Source organism: Carassius carassius, chromosome 17 (genome assembly GCF_963082965.1).
Source record: "Carassius carassius chromosome 17, fCarCar2.1, whole genome shotgun sequence".
Lineage (NCBI taxonomy): Eukaryota > Metazoa > Chordata > Actinopteri > Cypriniformes > Cyprinidae > Carassius > Carassius carassius.
In genome coordinates this window covers 12618169-12639479 of record NC_081771.1, presented here as the reverse complement: position 1 = coordinate 12639479, position 21311 = coordinate 12618169, and the positions used below count along the sequence as shown (strand labels likewise).

General features: G+C 35.3%; 2 protein-coding genes across 5 annotated transcripts in view; both read right to left on the bottom strand.

Annotated features, from left to right (window-relative positions):
• Positions 1–5679: 5679 nt before the first annotated feature.
• Positions 5680–14760, bottom strand: hsd17b7 (hydroxysteroid (17-beta) dehydrogenase 7). Its single transcript, XM_059570928.1, has 9 exons — positions 14617–14760; positions 13937–14140; positions 11892–11984; positions 10529–10643; positions 7220–7414; positions 7002–7106; positions 6850–6906; positions 6501–6599; positions 5680–6284 (listed from the first exon to the last, which is right to left on the bottom strand). The coding sequence occupies exons 1-9, from the start codon at positions 14649–14651 to the stop codon at positions 6171–6173; spliced, it is 1017 nt and encodes a 338-aa protein (XP_059426911.1). The 5' UTR covers positions 14652–14760; the 3' UTR covers positions 5680–6170.
• Positions 14761–14898: 138 nt separating this feature from the next.
• ddr2a (discoidin domain receptor tyrosine kinase 2a) overlaps positions 14899–21311 on the bottom strand; it is a 29927-nt gene continuing 23514 nt past the window's right edge. The window contains exons 10-17 of one of the 4 annotated variants that reach the window (XM_059570925.1): positions 21119–21255; positions 20230–20446; positions 19916–20142; positions 18852–18979; positions 18543–18740; positions 18128–18362; positions 17845–17994; positions 14899–17559 (exon numbers count right to left, since the gene is read on the bottom strand). In XM_059570925.1, the coding sequence (XP_059426908.1) occupies positions 17428–17559; positions 17845–17994; positions 18128–18362; positions 18543–18740; positions 18852–18979; positions 19916–20142; positions 20230–20446; positions 21119–21255 (1424 nt within the window). In that variant the 3' untranslated portion in view covers positions 14899–17427. Of the gene's footprint in view, positions 17560–17844; positions 17995–18127; positions 18363–18542; positions 18741–18851; positions 18980–19915; positions 20447–21118; positions 21256–21311 lie in introns of all 4 variants that reach the window. The other 3 variants (XM_059570926.1, XM_059570923.1, XM_059570924.1) reach the window with 3 other exon arrangements.

The window sequence follows — 21311 nt, the reverse complement described above, 5'->3', positions numbered from 1 at the left end:
CAAAGATCTATAAATCTAAACATTTCAATTCATTTTTTCTTAGTGTTAAAGCCATGGGCTAACTGTCAATGAATTAACTTAAAATAGAAGAGTAAAGCACCCTTTTTAAAAAAGTATATATAAAAAAGTATTTTACTCATTGACACAGACCCCTAATACCCTTTGCAAGGTCATATGTCCAGTCATATGACACCATGACTGGTCTTCTAAACAGCTCAAATCAGCTTTGGACTACTGGAGTAAAAGCAGTCATTCAGCAATCTTCGTGACAAAAATGTGCCATGTCACAAGTTGATTATTGGGTGTGCAATGTATGAATACTCATAGCAGTTTAATTATAGACCTAGCAATGTCTAAATAGGCTAAAATAGGATAAGTTGATGATGTTGTTATGATGCAGGACCAGTTGAACAAAGTAGACCTTATTATACAATGATCACATAAAATGATCTTGAAAACTGTTTTCATTGCTTTCATCTTTTTTGTTACTTCTTGAAAATGATTTTTAGGCATGCATTTTTATTGTTTTACCCTTGTCCCAGATGTTTACCTATAATTCAATCATCATCAGAGGTGGGTAGTAACGAGTTACATTTACTTCATTACATTTACTTGAGTAATATTTTGGGGTAACTAATACTTTTCGGAGTATATTTAAAGATGGATACTTTATACTCTTACTTGAGTAAATTTAGGGGGAAAAATCTGTACTTTTACTTCGTTACTGTGGCCAACGCTCCTCTCGTTACTTTATCTTAATGCAATAAATGTTATAAATGCTTCAGTTTATTCCAAACGCTCCGTCTACTTTTCTCTGGACAATGAGCGATGCCCATTCGCGAATGATTCATTCTTTTGAGTCAATTCTGTTCAAAGGCTTGATCAAACCAATTGGCAAACGAGTGAATTGGTTCATGAATCAGTTTGGATGATTCGTTCAGTTCCCTGCCGCACGCGTTGAGCGTCTGAAGCGGTTCACTCAGAGTTGTAACGTTTAAGAACAGAAAGAGCATTGAAAACGTGGCTGGAACTGCACTGAATTGAAAGCAAATCTGCAAAGGCTATTATTTGCTTGCGATGGAGATCCTTATTAGATGAACGCGTGTGCTGTCTACTGTTTAACAGGTAATAACTTGGGCTACATTCGATTACAATACATGATACCACTGTGACATTAGTTTGTTGTACGTGTGTGGCTTATAACAGGGGGGAGTCAAGTTGAATGCAGCTTCCAAAATACAAAAAAATAGCCGATTAAGATTTTATTAATTTTAATACAATCATACCGGTGCGAGTACGTTCAGCAAGTCATATCATCAGCTAAATTCAGATCTGTGATCGCTTGCTGGCGCTGAGCCAGAGACAGATGCGTTTTTACAGCGCTGCGCATTATAACCAATCACACACGGTTCTGTTGAGCTTATGAATGCAATGGCCAATCAGAGGTGTTCCGATGAGTCATCGCTAAAATGCCGGTGCTTCCTTCACTCGCTCACTGACTGAATAGCTCTTTCTGGCGAATTCTCTCGTCAGAAACAACAAAGTGCAGATGTGTGTACGAATCTATAATTAAGATATTGATTTTACAGTGTTAACAGTTTCAGTGATTTTAATGGGAGTTTCGGAGAGTGATTGAAATCTAGACTGTCAGTGAAAATGATCTTTCATAATGTAAATGTTATTTGCTCTCTTTCTGAACAATGAAAGATTAGTAGCAATATTTATATCACATTAACTTTCAATGTTAAATTCACATTTAATATAAAGTCAGTCGTATTAAAAATATGTTATGGCATGACACCTATATCTGTTACTTAAGTAAACAGACTTTTACAGGTTTTATAACAAATTACATAAATTAGAGTAAAGGCTGATGAAATATATACATTTATACACACACACATAACATACATTTTATCTATATATCTAAATAAAAATAGGCTCAGTATATATGACCCAAAGTAACTAGTAACTAACTACTTGAGTAGATTTTTTATCCGATACTCTTTTACTCTTACTCAAGTAACTATTCAAGACTAGTACTTTTACTTTTACTTGAGTAAATATTTCTAGAAGTACTTTTACTTTTACTTGAGTACAGTTTTTGGGTACTCTACCCACCTCTGATCATCATTAACCACACTTATGTCATCATTATAAAGCTGTTTTGGTTAACATTGACTTCCATTGTATATATCTCTTTTACTCAGAAATCATACAGGTTTGGGGTTGTGTAAGGATGTGTTTACACTTGGCAGGTTTGGTTCAAATAAAACATTGGTGCAATTACGCTGTTAGTGCAGTTTAAGTGTGAAGAAACCTTGGTATGCACCAAAGAAATTCTAAATTAACTTGCCTGAAATAATGGAATACAGAAAAAATCAATAAAGAACAATTTTGTCTATAATAATCCCTGATGTGTGGGGGGAACTCAAAGTAAATATCACTTGTGAGCAGAATAATTTATTGTGTGTCATTCAAGTTTTTAAAAAAAGTGCAAAAATTCAATTTAATTGTACTTAATGAAATTCATCAAAACAAAACAAGCAGGTCAACTGGTAGGCTACCAAAAATGTTCAGTTATCACAATTTCCAGCACAAACACTTTATTTGTGAGAAATTATACTGTTAATGCTCAACACGTCTAGGGGTTAAAACAAATACTAGTTTTAAACAATGTTTTTCTCCACGTGCCCTCTCATACCGTTAACATCAGTGTAGCCTGTCCAATTTCTCTTTAGTATTGACAAAGCTTCATATTGCGAAACTTTCCTTGAACTGTCATAAAGACAGAAGCGATTGTGATGCTCCAGCGCACAGGAGGACTGAAGGACTGTGATTCATGGACATTCAGCTAAGTGGACTTTGACTTCAGACAGTCCACGGTTTATGTATTTGTAGAAAGCGTTGTTCGGCGTGCAACGATGCCGAATGTGGTGACGGAGGCGATGATTGAGTCATGTTTTTGGTGATGTCAGCGTTTTTTGTGTACTTTTGTGGCATGGTCTGGGCATTCTGCAACCCTAAATTTAGCGGCTTCGCTGAAGAAGAAACAGAGTGCGACACGAGCAGTTTTTCACAAGTCCCTCTACAACAAATCTTTGCGGATGCTGAAGATGTGGAAGCACCCAGCCGCTACATACACGACATTTAACCAGCCACGAATTGCTGGTTCAACCGACACAGTGGCGGATCTAGAAAATTTTGCATGGGGGGGCAAAGGGGTGGCAAGAGGTCTTGGCAGGGTGGCAGGGGTACATGGAATCCCTATATATGAATTGCTTTAAAAAAAAAAACCACAAAAACACTTTTAAACTACAGTAGTTATTGTTTAATCATGCCCTTACACACTACAACGTTTTTTAATTCACAACACACACACCAGTTATGTTTAGAATACTTAATTCTATTGTATTTGTTATTTCCCCAGTTGTAACCTGGTTTCATTGCTGTGATATCTGAGAGGAATTGGATTTAATAGGACTGCTTAGGCTTAGCTAATCAAATGATCGATCTCCTAACTGGCACTGTATTGTGTGTTGTAACATAACAGCCCAAACTAAAATTGGGTATTTTTATTTAAAGTAATTAATTAATTATTAAAGCGATTTAAGGGAATAAAGAAAAAGAAAGGCTTGTTGTATTAGTGAAATAATTGTAACTATTTGCAACTTATATTTTATTTGTAATTTACATAAATGAATCAAGGAAATTATAGCATGTTTTCAATTCAAAAATTTAATAAATAAATAAAAAAAGTTGAACTTTTCTATTGTAAAACAGTTAAATATTAAATTATCTACTTACATTTTACCAGGCATTTGTTAACTTATTTAATAATTTTGACATTGATGAGCTAGACCGCTGAACTTTTAGTCTTCCTAACAACAAACAGAGCGTTGCGTAATGTAGTGCATCAGAACAGCATCAATAATAATATCAAGTGAATCTCTTATCTGCATCTTAAGTTTATTGCCAATAATAATGACAGGTTTGCGAACGTGAACTCGGTGGGCTCGCGCAAAACACATCTTCAGCACAGCGACTCATTTAAACGCCTCTGATTGGCCGATGTGATCAACAGACATGTCTGTGATTGGCTACAATGCTCAACGTTGCAAAAGCACGTCAAAAGTATCTTTAATGCAAAGGGGAAAATATAAATAAAAATGTAATATGCACTGTTCATGATTAGTTAATCGCGGCCGCTGTAATCTTATTCACATTTGTTTTTCTGATGAATTGTTTTGCTCTGTGACAAAGACAATTTAACAAAATATTCGGGGCTTTACTAAAAACTTTCGGGGCTTAAGCCCCATTAGCCCAGCCCTAGCGCTGCCCCACAATATTTTATATTTTTTATTAAGCTGTTCTTGTCTTTACTAAAATCAAAATCAGGCTAATCAAAGAGAAGAGTGCTCTTACAAATCACGAGGGAGCGATTTGACCGCTGATTTTGCCTAACGTAATAGACTCGCTGTTTTTGCTGATGCTGAATCGCCTTTAGCATACAATACATTCATTACAAATGTAACTTTAAGTTAAACGTGTGTTTAAACTACACCTGGGGAAACTCACTTCACCTTCAGAGGATCTGACCGGGGCAGCTCAGTCTCTGGTTGAAGGGCCACCGCACCGAAGCAGACTCGCTGTGTGTATGAGCCAGATTGAGCGAACGCCGCTCTGCACGTTTGAATCAGGGACGTAACTAAGTATTTGAGGGGCAGGGGGGAAGGGCGAATAATACATTTAAAATTAAAAATTAAATTGTTAACTTTTGGTAAATGTATTGGACATAGTGGTGGGTTGTTTTTGTAAGTACAGTTTTTGGATCATTAAAGTTAGGGGGGCAGCTGGGGGGGGGGCAAGGCTCTAGAGTGGGGGGGCACCTGCCCCCCCCCTGCCCCCGTGTAGATCCGCCCATGAACCGACACGCATTCACATCGCTCAATCATTTATTGTGGATTAATACTGTGAATCTTAAAGAAAACAGCACAAATATGCTCCATCTCAATTAGAGTTATATTCATAGTAATTTACCCAAACATCTGCACGTGTGACTCCAGCGTCAAGACAAAGGTAAGACTGATAAGTCATGACATGTAACGTTAGGCTACTCAAAAATCTTATTTACAAAGTATTGAAAGTCAAATTAGTTTCAGCAGGTACGTTTCTTTATTAACACAGGGAAGTGCATCTTTATGATCATCGTCACCATGGCGACCCATCAACGTCTGAAATCTCCCTACATTGCCAACTCTCATCCAGATTATTACAATCAATATTTTCTAATATGTATATTAATTTAATGCTATGTAGTTAAATAAATTGCTACAAGGTACTTAATTCTACTTTGTTGCATTTGCTTTGCACTTTGAGAGCTAACAGAAAAAAATAGAATAGATTGTAAAAGAAAGTCTCAGTTGCACATATGTATCTTTATGTATCGGTGTGTTTGTAGGAAAAGGATCATGTCTGTAAAATACTGTCAAAGTAAAGTTCAGTTGAAATCTTAAAACAAACACTATAAAGAGTTTATACTTTTTGGATTAATTATTAATTAAAAAATATACACATTAAGTTCCAGACATACATTTTTATTCACTGGAAATAGCAGATTCAGTTTCCTTTTTCACAGCCTGTGCTGATTTTGGCCTAAATCACTCAGCAAAGACACCATTCTAGTTTTTTCTTTTTGTATTCATCAGAACATCTTGGTTTGGGGGCACAATAAAATGGACATTAAAATCAGCTAAAAATACATGACAGATTTGAGGTCCCATTTTCATCAACGAGAGAGTGACTACAATGGTAAAAACCATTCAACTTGGAATGCACTGCACAAAACCAGTATAAATTGCACAATACTTCTAAGTATGAGATGATGGTAATATTTGATTGCCAAGGAAAGCAATAACTGATGTGCACCTTAAATACAATGTAAGTCAATTTAGGATAAAAGTGTCTGCCCATTGCATAAAAGTAATTTTTTTATAAATACATAAGTGAAGTACGTGAGATGCTAGATAATCATAATAATTTTATATTAAATGTTTCTAAAGGTCTTTAAGAAAAATGAATATTCATGAGGTGTTTATCCATTCCTTAAATAATATTTCAAGATGGAAATGTGTTATAAAGCGATAGAATGCATGAGGTTTTGTCCATATTTAGTTTTTTGCTTTGATATCTATATCCTCGTCTCTCAGTTTCTTCCGCACTGTATCCTCAAGTTCTAATAGCTTCACATAGAGGGCCTCTGACACGTTTTCATCAATATCCATCTGAAAACACACAAAAAGCAATTAAATTATGGACAGTATCGGTAATGAATGGTATGAACAAGATCAACAGCTGAGAAACATGAAAGTCCATGCAGTCCTTTGCGTAATTAACCAAATCACAAGGCATATAAACCCTACTACGATTTGCTTCTTAAAACTGGATTTAAAATAGACTAAAATGGCACACAAATAGATAAGCTTTTTGTCAGTTCTGACCTTGTGCGGTTGGGTGTAATTGTTTCCAAGCCCAGAGGTCAAGCTGTGGTATTTGGCCATTGGGTCCAGTGACTCAGGTTTCTGCATGAACAGCCAAAACTGTGTAATAAAAAACAACAGATGAAAACTGAGACTGGGAGAAAGCAGTGAGGCCCAGACAACCGTGAATGAACAGATTGTGTGGAGTCATCAAAAACTATTAGAATCAGAGCAGTTTCACATCTTGACTTATTTTTTTCCACTCCTTGAACTATGAAACATTTACAGTTTCACTGTTGAACAATTCAGATGTTCAAAATTCATGACTTGATGATGCTATATGAATGTTTGTGATGGTGCTGGTACTTACCAAAGCCTCTGCTCCATTGTTAGGTGAGAGGGTAAAAGTGTTGGTAAAAATCCTTATCTGATGAGACAGGACAGGACATGAACATAATGTTAATTTGTGTAACTTTTCTATTATTGTGTTGATATTCAAAATTAAGTAAATTGAGGACCTACAAGCCACATTATTGGCATGATGATAGTCCAGAAGAATGATGGTAGAATGCCATAGGTGAGGTTAGTCATGACCAGACCAGGACAGATCACTGATGAGTACAAACCCTGTGAACAGATCACTGGTATCCATGACTAAATCACAGTTATAATAATCATCAATAATTACAGTATAAAACGTCATGCATTAAACCATTTTCTGTAGGGAACTGTGAACTTACACGATTGTTGTAGTGACGGTTTAGGGCTAAACTAAGTAGATCAGATGCATACTTCGAGGAGCTGTAGGGCTCACGGCCTTTCTGATGCTGTATGTCATCTAGACTAAAAGCTGATCGCTGGGCATTACTGGAGGATGTCCAGATCACTAGAGAATTGTGGTCCATCTGACACAATAATGGCTCCAGTTCTCTCACCTGTCACAGAAGCAAAAAATGCAGTTGCATCATGGATTGTACTGCTTAATTTCAGCACCATTTAAAAGTGCTAAACAGAATTGCTAAAAAAATGTTCTCTCCAGTGTTTGGCCACACTGGTAATCCTGTTATACTGTAAAAAATCAAAATGAGAAAACTTAAACGTTTAGGGGAACCAGCTTCAGGAGAATTTTGAGTTTTCTCAACTTGTTGTATTCACATTATACTACAGAAAGTTTAGATTTTTAACAGTACATAAACTATCACCATTAGTTGAGCCATAAAAAACACTTGTATATAAATTAGGAATTAAAAAATAAAACTATACACGACTCTTTTTATGTTTTTGAAAGAAGTCTCTTGTGCTCACAAAGGCTGCATTTATTTAATCAAAAAGAAATATTTTATAAGTGACAATAATATTATTATAAAAAATGTAAATAGCTGTTTTCTATATTAACATATTTTAAAATGTAATTTATATCAAGCTGAATTTTCAGCAGCCGATATTCCAGACAGTCACATGTCACAAGATTATTCAGACATTATTCTAATATTCTGATTTAGTGCTCAAGAAGAAATAATTTTATTATCAATATTGAAAACAGTTATATTGCTTATGTTACCTTTTTTGTGGATTCTTTGAGAAATAGAAAGTTAAAGAGAACATTTATTTGAAATTGAATTTGCTGAACAACATTCGTTTTGTAACATTTAAATATCTTGACTATCTTATAAACTGAAATTATTTTTGGTTTATATATATATATTAGTGCTGTCAATCGATTAAAAACTTTAACTAGATTAATCACACATTTTTTCTGTGATTAATCGCAATTAATCGCAATAAAAAAATAAATGTTTTTGTACGTTTTTAATGTATTTTTTAATGTAATAATTTCACAGTTAAATTTAAATACTTGTTTAATGACATCTTTTTATGAATGAAGGCCAGTATTACTGATATTAATACAGCTACTGATTTTTTTAATTTTTTTTTTTACATTTATTATTAGGCTTCAAAAATATAACAGTTTTTAATTTAAGTAAACTTAAAACAATGCTAACATAAACCCATAATAAATGTCATGTTTACTCCTGCCCTTCCTGTCTTAACAGTTAGGAAATATACAGAAATTTAATAAAGTTATCAAAGTTATATGCAGTCTGCACTGCATAAACTATAAATTAAATAGTTAATCCTTATTAAAGCTACAAAAGTTATTTAGTCAAGAGCAGCGAGTCATTTTCTCTGTTCCCTTTGTTCTTTAACTTTACTGACAGGAAGCTTTATTGGCTGCTGTCCCTTTAAGAGCAGACAGACACGCGGATCTCACCATTTATATACTGTCTATGGATCTCGCCTCATTCTCTCACAACTCTTTTTGTTCATTTTAGACTTTATATAAATCATTTAAGATTGCTCTTATGAGGATAATCGACAAAACTGGCACTTTGGGATGTTTATTGTTAGTTCAAGCGCTTAAGAGAACTGGATTCTGGCGCCCTGTCTATGCATTGTATGCGTGTGTGTGTGTGTGTGTGTGTGTGTGTGCGTGTCACATAAGGGCATTCACAGACAGCGCATTCTCTTTTGTCTTGCCGCGCTTGAAATGTTTAAAAGCATTTAAATGAATAAGAGCGTGATCATATAATGTAAAGCTAGCCAACGGATGGCAGAAAATACGGATGCTGCGTTAATTGCGTTAAATATTTTGACACATTAAACCAGACAAAAATTAATCGCATGCGTTAACGCTGACAGCACTAATAGTTTGTGATCAGTAAGATTTTGTCTCTTGTTCTCATCAAGGCTCTATTTATTTGATCCATGCATCATTACTCCAGTCCTCAGTGTCACATGATCTTCTGAAATCATTCTAATATGCTGATTTAATATCAGTGCTTATGCTGATTTTTGTAAACTGATATTTTTTTCTGGATTCTTTTATGAATACATGTAAAAATTTAAAGTTAAAATATTTTCTAACAATGCAAGTCTTTACTCACAATGGAGAGTCTATCACTTTTCATCCATTTAATACATCCTTGCTGAAAAAAGTATTCATTACTTTCAAAAAAACAAAGAAAAAAAATGTACTTACTCCAAACTTTAGAACGGCAGTGTATATTGTAACACAAGATTTCCATTTCAAATAAATGCTGTTTTTTTATTTTATATTCATGAAATAATCCTGAAAAAAGTATCACAGTTTCCAAACAAATCATGAAGCAGCAAAACTGTTTTCAAAATTGATAATAAATCAGCATATTAGAATGATTTCTGAAGGATCATGTGACACTGAAGACTGGAGTTATTCAGCTTTGCATCATGGGAATAAAATATATTTGAAAGCATATTAAAATAAAATGTGTTATTTTAAATTGAAATAATACTTCACAAAATAACAGGGCTTTTTCTGTATTTTTAAATCAAATAAAAACAGCCTTGATGAGCACAAGTCTTACCCAAACTTTTGAACGGTAGAGTATATAAAATCAAAAATCCAAATGAATTTCAGTGTGTGGGGATGAGAAAGAACCAGAGGGCAACTTGACTAGAAATACAAGCCTCACTCCTCCTCAACTCGGTGCCGTCCCAGCAGAAAATCGATACGTCTCGTCTGGCCTTCGAGGACATGGAGTGTCATATCTACTGCAACTTTAATGTCTGGGCCACAATAACACAACTGTGTAAAGAAGCACGAGGAAAGAATACTGCTGCCTGACTTCCAGCCCTGATGACCAGATGCCTTCGAGCAAATGAGTGAGCTCTTCAGTAAGCACACAGCAACACAAAGAAGCACAGGGCTGCAATTTGAGGACTCAAAATAACTTCAGCACTAGAGACTAGAGACAATGAATTATTGATCGGGACAGCTGCCAGGGAACAAGTTGTTGGCAACAGTGTAATGAATCCTCTGGCATTTATGGGTGAAATATTGTTCCAGGAGATCTTTTTGAGGAAGATGATTAGTTTGTGCTCTATCGCAGCTATGCTCCTATGAATATAACGTAGAAGAAATAAACTACTTTTATCTATATTTGTGATTACGTCTAGTTAAATTTATGTATGGTCACATAAACACACTCATTTCTAATCCATCAACTTACCAGAAGGAAATGACCAAAAATATTAGTGGCAAACACCTCCTGCAAACCATTGGGAGTGACCTTATCTTCCTGGGTCAGAAGACCCTCCCCCGTGGCAAACATGCGAACCACATTACTGATGGGAAGAAAAATAACAATTACAACCAATATAAACCGCATATATGTTTAATATTTGCCCGTTACCTTTGTTAGATAACATTTATGTATTAAAGTGCTACATCCTTGTGCAGGAACGGCAGGGGCAGAAACACAAAACTCACACTTACACTCTTACACTCACACTCTTTCACACACTCACACTCGCACACGCACACGCGCACGCACACGCGCACGCACGCACACACGCACGCGCACACACGCGCACACACGCGCACACACACACACACACACACACACACACACACACACACACACACACACACACATACTGACAGCAGGCCCAGAGAGTAGGAGGACAGAGTGAAGGTACACAGCACCTAAAATTTCCACATTTTTATTATCCCCGTGTCCAGTGGACCTGTATATCCTGTATGTAATGTAAATGTGTAGGGGGTCATTGTGTAGTGTGTGGAAATTTGTTCTGATATAAGCTCTTCACAGAAAAAGAGCCAAGGCTACTGAGTCTTGAGTTTTAAATAAATCATTAATCAACATAATTTTTCTTTTTTCTATACATATACATATATATACATATACACAAACACACACATACACACGCACACACAGGCATATATAATAATAACTAGGCTAACTTATACTAACTTAAAAGACATATATAAGGTATGCAACAATTAATGCTATAAAAAAGTATATATATATATATATAATACTGAATCAATGTATGATGCATGATGGATGCATTTTAAGCAAATTTTGGGTTAATCTGGTTATGCGAGTTTTACAAGTATAAAATAAATTTTTGTAGTATGCACAGTTTATGTACTGCATTGTATGATTATGTTCAAGTATAGTAAATAAAATGACAGTAAAATCAGATTTATAGTTGTGATAATTGTGATATAATATTACAATTTTAAATTATATTTTCTACCTCAGTATATTTTAAAATGCAATTTATTGGCAAAGCTGAATTTTCCACAGTCTTTTTTTCCAGTCTTCAGTGTCACATGATCTTAAAAAATTCTAATATGCTGATTTTGTGCTCAAGAAACATTTATTTTATTATTATTATTAATTTTGAAAACATAAAACATTCTACTACAACCGGTACTACTAATAATTCCGTCTCCGCTGTCACTTTTAATTCATTTAATCCATCTTTGCTGAATAAAATTACTAATTTAAAAACAAAAAAAAATTAGTTACCCAAAAACTGGCAGTGTTAAAGAAAGAAATACTGTACCTAGAAAACAGGCCTTTATAAAAGGCTTTGTGATCTACCCTGGGATTAGGCATGATACCAGCATTGAGATACAGATGGTCCAATCTGTTGTACCTGTTGAGGAAAAATAAGACGTTTTAAACAAGTTTAAAGGGTTAGTTCACCCAGATAGCAAAATAATGTAATTCATAACTTACCCTAATGTTGTTCCAAACACGTAAGACCTCCGTTTATCTTTGGAAAACAGTTTAAGATATTTTAGCTTTAGTCCGAGATCTCTCCGTCCCTCCATTGAAGCTGTGTGTATGGTATACTGTCCATGTCTAGAAAGGTAAGAAAAACATCATCAAAGTAGTCCATGTGACATCAGAGGGTCAGTTAGAATTTTTTGAAGCATCGAAAATACATTTTGGTCCAAAAATAGCAAAAACGACAACTTTATTCAGCATCGTTTTCTCTTCCATGTCTGTTGTGAGAGAGAGTTCAAAACAAAGCAGTCTGGATATCCGGTTCGCGAACGAATCATTCAGTTCACCAAATCGAACTGAATCATTTTAAACTGATCGCATCTCTAATACGCATTAATCCACAAATGACTTAAGCTGTTAACTTTTTTAATGTGGCTGACACTCCCTTCTGAGTTCAAACAAACCAATATCCCGGAGTAATTCATTTACTCAAACAGTACACTGACTGAACTGCTGTGAAGAGAGAACTGAAGATGAACACAGAGCCAGATAACGAACAATACTGTAGACTGACTCGTTCACGAGTCAAGAACCGGTTGCATCGGTTTTCGGATCACCAGTACTTTCGGACAGTTCGACTCAATAAACCGGTCGAAGAAAACGGTTCACCGGTTCTTTTGCGCTCGACATAATGGCGTCATTTGCGATGATTGCCCTTGATTCAAGCCTTCGGTTTACCCGCGCTCATAACACTAGCACAGAATCAGTTCAGAATCAATCACCGAAAGAATCAGTTCGGTTCAGGCGCTCTGTGTGTCAGTCTGCTTCACGCTGAATCCCACATGCGTAGTATCATCAGCTCCTCGATTCTTCTTATCTGGCTCAGCTTGGTGTTCATCTTCAGTTCTCTCTTCACAGCAGTTCAGTCAGTGTACTGTTTGAGTGCATGCATTACTCCAGGATATTGGTTTGTTTGAACTCAGAGGGAGTGTCAGCCACATTAAAAAAAGTTAACAGCTTAAGTCATTTGTGGATTAATGCATATTGGAGACGCGAACCGTTTAAAACGATTCAGTTCGATTTGGTGAACTGAATGATTCGTTCACGAACCGGATATCCAGACTGCTTTGTTTTGAACTCTCTCACACAACAGACACGGAAGAGAAGACAATGCTGAATAAAGTTGTCGTTTTTGCTATTTTTGGACCAAAATGTATTTTCGATGCTTCAAAAAATTCTAACTGACCCTCTGATGTCACATGGACTACTTTGATGATGTTTTTATTACCTTTCTGGACATGGACAGTATACTGTACACACAGCTTCAATGGAGTGACTGAGAGCTCTCGGACTAAATCTAAAATATCTTAAACTGTGTTCCAAAGATAAACGGAGGTCTTACGGGTTTGGAACAACATGAGGGTAAGTTATTAATTACATAATTTTGCTATCTGGGTGAACTAACCCTTTAAGTTAAATTAGGCTTTAAAATATTTTTTTTCTACAGTTAATCATTCATTTAATGTTAAACTTTAATCAGACTGGAGGCTTCAAAAGTGACACCTCATCTGCTTAACTTTGCATAAATTTAAAAGTACCTAAACTGTTCAGACAGCATTGATTCATGCTTACTAATTGTAGTGCGCAACATTTTAATAAGCACAAATGAGATTTCAAAACTACAGTGCTGTGCAACTTAATTTTAGTCTGTTTCTAACATAAAGCTGAGACGACTTGGAATATAGTGGATGAGTCAATGGATTACTATTATGGTGTTTTTAGGACCTGACACCCCCCATGGTCACAAAACTGTATAAAAAGCATTAAGTCTATCAAAATTACAGTGTATTTTGGCAAAGAGGGACTGGGATGTCTTACTTCTGCTTGAACTCCTCAGCAGCCCTGAGCACAGAGCGCATGTTGCCCACATCTAAGTGCAGCAGAGTAACCTGAGCTTGAGGGTGAGACACTAGAAGAGCCTGTCGGGCGGCCTCGGCTCTCTGCATGTTCCTGCAGGCCAGACAGAGCTGCAGCTGGGCATCCTGGCTTAACAGACGCTCACACAGAGCAAGGCCAATACCACTGAACAATAAACACATGCATACAAACAGGTTCATATGGAGAAAACATACACATTCATGCAAACTGGGTTATATGGACTGAACGTACACATTTATACAAACAGGGTTATATGGTGTAAACATACACATGTATGTAAACAGGGTTTAATGTAGTGAACATTAACATGCAGAGAAAAAGAGACATTATCCAACATGTTTTCTCAAGTATTGGCTATATGAGATTGCAACTGCAGAATAATACACTTTATAAAAAAATTATTTCTAATTTCTGTCTCTCTTTTTTTTAATCAAAAATATTAATTGAAAGTAGTGTAAAAGTTGTCACTACAATAATAACCGAATTAAGATTGTTACAGTACGGCGGTGGTCAAACATCAAACAAACTTTACCGCCGTCATTAACAACGATGATGTCTATTATAACTATAACAGTGATGTTAAACTACTAAGTAAACAATTAGCAACACAGTTTCGTTACCTGTTTGCACCGGTTACCAACACTACTTTCTTCATCCTACCCTTACATTGATACAATATATGACTATGCTACCTATGTACATTAATTGTAACGTGGTATTTCAACAGCGTCTGTGTATGGACGGGGTTTGCACAGCCGCCATGGTGTGATTGGAGGTCACACTTCTATCGGCCAATCAGCTGTTTCTTTTCTGTGACGTGACATCTACCCTGACCAATCCAGACTTAGCCACTGTCAGACCAGACTGGCCATTTACTTCGATAGCAGAAAATGATCAGAAACTGAATGTTGCAATCAGATTTATTTGACAGGTAACCAACGCACGAAATAAACCATTTAAAAAAGCAAATATGTGACACTGGAGCACAAAACCAGTCATAAGTAGCACGGGTATATTTGTAGCAATAGCGAAAAAATACGTTATATGGGTCAAAATTATAGATTTTTATTTTATGACAAAAAACATTAGAATATTAAGTAAAGATCATGTTCCATGAAGATATTTGGGTAATTTTCTCTCGTTAATATATCAAAACTTAATTTGTGTTTAGTAGTATGTATTGCTAAGAACCTTTTATTTTTTGCACTCTCAGATGCCAGATTTTCAAATAGTTGTATCTTGGCCAAATATTGTCCTATCAATAACAAACCATACACCAATGGAAAGCTTATTTATATATATTCTGATGATGTATAAATCTCAATTTCATAAAAGTGACCCTTATGGCTGGTTTTGTGGTCCAGGGTCACATATTTGAGTACACACGATGTTAAAATGAATGTCTTGATACATTCTAGGCTGTACACAAATGTCAAATTCATACGTACAAATACACGTTTTAGTACTGTAAATATATGAAATCCATGATTTTATAATTATAAAATGTCTACACAACAAGTTTAAAGGCCCATCAATTTATTATCTTATGTACAGTTTCCTAACATATACAATAGGTTTTTAGAGAAAAATGGTTAGAGGACTGCTAATAAAAAAATACAGTACAAAGCATAGATTAGAAAGAATAAGCATTCACCTAAAGGAAATTTTGCTATGAATAAAATAATAATAATAATAAAAAATAAAAAAATCCAGTTTTTCCATGCATTGTGATAAGATGTTGTCAATAGAGAATATGAAATTTCCTCTACTCACAAATATGTTTTATAAAGTGGAATGTTTTCGTAAACAAACTCAAAACCTCGGAAGGGCCTATTGCTGTTTCATGTGGTTATGGTTTAAAGGAAGAACTTTTAATAGAACTTTTAATAAACATTTAAACAGTGCAGAATTAAAGCATATCTATAATGCAACTTCATCAGTCATGTCAAGAACGCTAAAATTAAAGATAAATGAATTTCAAACCCACAACCAAAACACTTATTATAGACTGGTAAATATCTCAACCAACCACAAAAGGTGCACACATTTTTTTAAAATATGGTCATATACAATGACCTTAAAAAAATGATTTACATGTATACAAGTTAATTACAAAACCAATTTCCGAGTGTCCCATTTGTAGCACTTTTCACATGCCAAAACATATCACAACTTACTGTAAACCATCATAGTGCATCTGTTCAATACAAATCCAGTATTTATCCCACACTATAACAATCCAGCACCAGAATATACTCTGACATAGAAGACAAACAGCTTTAAAATAAATTTTTTTCTCTTTTTTTTTCTCTTTTTTTTATACACATAAACAAAATTAGCTCGTAATAACAAATGTACTTACTGCCCCATTTGGCCTAATTTGAGATTAGTTGAAAATATAGGACAAATGCAATGAACTAAGTACTATAACTATATCTGATTTTATCCAACTTCATGCAGATGTTGTAAGGCATTTCTTTTAAAATTATGTCTATTCATAGCTCATTATGCTGTAATGCAAAAGTTGTTTTGAGCGAAGAAAAAATAAAAGATCACAAATGAAATGGACTTAAATAATAACCATTATCACCCTTACAAGATTCTTTAGACAATAAAACTAGAAAAAAAGCCAAACCCTAACATAATGCAGTACACTTAAATATATGACACAATATAGGTAGTTGCAGGATAACACTAAATTTATAGTTTTAAATGTACAAATTTAATTGAATTTTTATGATTTGAATTTGAAATTCTGTGACAACCAGATAAATTGGCTTTCTGTTAATCCACTTGAGTACAAGTGGTCTTTGCAGTTTACTACAGAGACAAAAAAAATGAAGTAAAATAATAAAATACTTTAGCATTTTCGATAAATGAGATGAAAATATTCACAAACGTCAAGCGACATCAAGATAAAACCAAAGGTGAATCTGAATGTCAATTAATGATTCTTATTTACATTCAAGCTGTCTTCGGCCTTAAAAATACTGAAAACAACATTAAATTGGAAATAATTAAAGGCGCATTAGTAGCGGATACCTTGTTTTTTTTGCATTTCCTCTTTATATTCAAAAATATTCTTATCGATATTTTAGAATATTTTGCGTTATTTGGAGAAAATACACAGTGTGTAAAATTCAATTCGTCTGTGATAAAGGTGCCTAAATTCATTGCTACATTTTCATTGTCCTAGTGCTGCACAGGTATTGTAAGCCAGCTGAAGGCACTTAGTTATGGGGGTGTAGTTACAATATATATCAGTTTGCCTTTGCACACTCACAGTGAAAATTGCTACAGAAAAATGATAGATTCTGATCTCACTCATATATGGAAACATATAAGTATGTGTTATTGTGTATAGTTGACTGGAGTCCTGTGGGCGCACTGAAATGTCTCTGGAAGTGCCAAGGTTGGCACATAAGTGGACACTACGGCTTGCAATCCAGTAACGTGTGATGAATCTCCTGGAAGGAAGGACGCTCTTTGGTGTTCCTGTTCCAGCAGCTCAACATGAGCTTGTAGACAGGGTCAGGACACATTGGTGGCTGAGGCAGGTATATCTGAGAAGAAGAAGTGGTACACTATTTAAGGTTAATAATTATATTTAAACACAAAAGGAGGGTTAAAAGAACTGTTTTCTTAGTGTGAAAAGCAAACCAAACAAATGTTTTTGACTAAGAAGAAACTTTAGTACAATGGAAAGTTTCAATGGATGTTAAAAGTTCTTCATGGAACCATATATGTCAATACAGAACCTTAATGGATTAATGTATGGATAAATAAGATCGGTTTAATCAGATCTCATCAACCTCTACACAAAAGCAGAAGAGCAGATATACTTATACCTGTCTCCTTTGATCCCGAAAGAACTCTCCTGTGTTTTCAATGACCTGCTCATCTGACAGCTGGGAGTAAGGCTGCTCTTTGCAGAAGGTAAGCATCTCCCAAAGGGTTACACCAAAAGCCCACACATCACTGGATGTGGTGAATTTCCCCTGTAAGGATAAAAATCATCCTGTGTCAGACTTTTATAGACAGAATCTGTTTTTACACACTGAAAGATCATTAGAGATTCATTTGAAGCCAATTCAGAGTATATCATTTTTTTAGGTTGTGGATGTGTCTGACCAGAAGAATGCTCTCCCAGGACATCCAGCGGATGGGCAGCACTGCTCTACCCTGGATACGGTAGTAGTCTCCGCTATACAGGTTCCTACTCATCCCGAAGTCTGCAATCTTGATGGTGTAGTTCTTTCCTACTAGGCAGTTGCGTGTGGCCAAGTCTCGATGCACAAAGTTGAGTGATGAGAGGTACTTCATGCCTGAAGCAATCTGTGTGGCCATGTGGTGAAGGTTACTATAACTGAAACAGTTAAAGCAGGATGTGAGTCATAACCTGGTGTGCTTAAGAACATTACCAAAAATACAGTTTAGCAATAACATGTTGCTTGTTGATTCGTCAGAATTCTGTTCGAAATAATGATGATGAGTCCATCTTTCTTAGGGATTTAGAGTCACAGTCCACCACTGTATTGTTATGTACCTGACTGTGGGAGCGTTGCTGAGGAGAGCAATCATGCCCTCAGGCTCATGGCGGGACAGGAACTGATTAAGGTCTCCGTTCTCCATGTACTCCGTGATCATACACAGAGGGTCAGAGCTCATACACACCGCCAGCAGCCTGATGATGTTAGGGTCTTTCAATCGTGACATGATCTTAATCTCCTTCAAGAAATCATTCCTGTAAGAAATGAAAAAAGGAGCTGTGAATAAGAATTGAAATTCATGAATATTAAAGCAACAGGATGCAGTGACAGCGTTGTACATGATTGTGACATTTGGGCTTGCAAACCTAGCATTTTTATTTGCATCCGCTCGAAGCATTTTAACAGCCACAAGCACTGTTTGGTTTTCAATGACATCGAAGGAGAAGTCCTCATCCATGAAATCTTGCATGCCTTCTGCTTCACACAAATGCACCTGGCGACACGCAAAAACAGTCATTTAGCATATTCACCCTGGTAAAAGAGTAACATACTAAATTCATTTATTTCAAGTACAGTTAAAATCTGTTAACATATTTACTGATATATTGCTTGAGACTTACTGATATAAAAATCACAATTAAACTTTATTTGGAGTACTACTTGTGCACAATGCATTTTCCATAATATTGAACCTAAAACATGCTTTTTTTATTGATGAGGATTATATGATTCTTGAATAATATCGATCTTTAAATGCAAGATATTTAAAGTGTACCAAACGTTTACTTGCAATGGCTCCACTTAAGCTCAACCAAATATACTTCAGTATATCTTTAGTTAATCTTCAGCACTACTTCCAGACAATTAAAGTGCATTAAGCACAAAATTAGTTGTTCCAATTAAGCAGTCTACGAGTTTAGTATACAATTACAATTTTTATTAAGTACAGAAATATGTAAATATCCTTTATCATGAAATAAATGTATTTCAAATACATTTTAGCACATTTGTTTTACACTAGGGCAGATATTATTTAATATCATTGAACATGCTCTATTCAGAAAGTCTGGGGTCAGTATGAAATTAATACTTTAATACAGCAAGGACACTTTACATTGATCAAAGGTGACATTTATAATGTTACAGAAGATTTCAATTTTTATAAATATTATACTTTCAATTCGCCAAAGAATCCTAAAAAAATTATCATGTTTTCCCCCATATTAGTAATAGTAGCAATAATAAAAGTTTCTTGAGCATCAAATGAGCATATTAGAAATATTTCTGAAGGATCATGTGGTCTGAAGATGCTGCTAAAAATTCAGCTTTGCCATCACCGGAATAAATTACATTTGAAAACTTTTGAACAGTATATGGAATAGGATTTTTTGTCTAAATGAAGATTCTAGTTTGTTATTTGAGAACGGACCTCTCCAAACTGCCCTTCTCCCAACTTTTCTTTAAAGGTGAGCAGCTTCCGAGGAAATTCTTCCACAGCGACATCCTTCCCTGACAGCAGGTCCATGGTAAGGGCAGACACTGCGTAAGTGTTGCCCCCAGTTACACCCTGCAGGTTGACGATGTCTGCTTCAGCGTAATGTGGGACTCCCTCTTGTACACTGGCTGAAGCCGACTTGGAAGCTGTATTTGTTGAAGCTGCAGAAAAACAAACATGAATATATACTATTGCATAATCTATATGGAATATCCATATATACTCTTTACATTGCTTCTGAAACTCACTGGTGTCTTCTGAGGTTTGGGAAAACTCTGGCAGTTTGCGAACCAGGCGGGATGGCTCTTGGTAGTCGGGTCCCAGAGGGAAGATGCGTTCATAAGTGGAGTTGGACTCTTGCTCGCTGGGCACTGAAGACGGGCTGTTGTTGTTGTTATAGGTGAAGGTCTCACTCTGTATTGACAGACTAGCAGTTAGTTCATCATCCAGCATCCTCCGAGACACCTGGAATGAAGGATGTTTAGTGAAAACGCTAAAAAAGGCTAAAATATTAACAAGTAGTTCAACGTGATATACATCTATGAAATCAAACTGTCTGTTTAGGGGTCATGCAGTCTGACTACAATAAAAGCTTTTCATAATCAACCTTGTTTTATATGTTAAGGTCTGGTGCAGGATGAACATTTTATGCTTTATGCAAGAAGTTCATGTGTGACCATTCTGAGTTAAAGACATCATATAACGTCTTGACTTTACACATAATTGGGCAAAATTAAAAATGTTAAAAATTAAAATGTAATATAGTAAGTAATATAGTAATTTCATTTAATATTAAATTTGAAAATAACTATTTTCCATCTTAATTGATCTTATAGTGTAATTTATTTCTGTGATGGAAAAGTTGAATATTCAGAAGGCATTATGCTACTCCTCAGTGTTACACGATCATTCAGAACCGTGATTCATTTTATTTTCAAGTTTATTTGATGAATGGAAAGTTCAAAAGGAAATCATTTATTTGAAACAGAAATAGTTTGTAATGTTATAATTGTTTTTACTCTCACTTCTTATCAGTTTATTGAGTCTTTGCTAAATTAATGTATTAATTTCATTAAAAAAAAAAAAAAAAAAACATTTTAAAGCTATGAAAGCTTCTGCCAGACACAAGCTTCTCACCTTCTCAAGCATCTTCTGCCACACTTGTCTCCATAGTATAATAACAATAATGGCCACTAGGATGAAGATGATGGCAACCAAGCAGCCAATTAGGATCCGGGTGTTGCTGTCATCTACTTTGTGGGTGGGGTCATCCCCTAAGAAGGGGATTAAAAAAGAAAGATAACCTGATGCTGAAATTACACTCCAGAAA

Excerpts from the sequence above, each read along its gene's own strand:
- hsd17b7 (XM_059570928.1), bottom strand. The coding sequence starts at position 14,651 with ATGAAGAAAGTAGTGTTGGTAACCGGTGCAAACAG. Across the intron at positions 11,985-13,936 it reads GCTGAGGAGTTCAAGCAGAA|GTACAACAGATTGGACCATC; the intron begins GTAAGACATCCC and ends TTTCCTCAACAG. Across the intron at positions 7,107-7,219 it reads ACCGTCACTACAACAATCGT|GGTTTGTACTCATCAGTGAT; the intron begins GTAAGTTCACAG and ends ATCTGTTCACAG.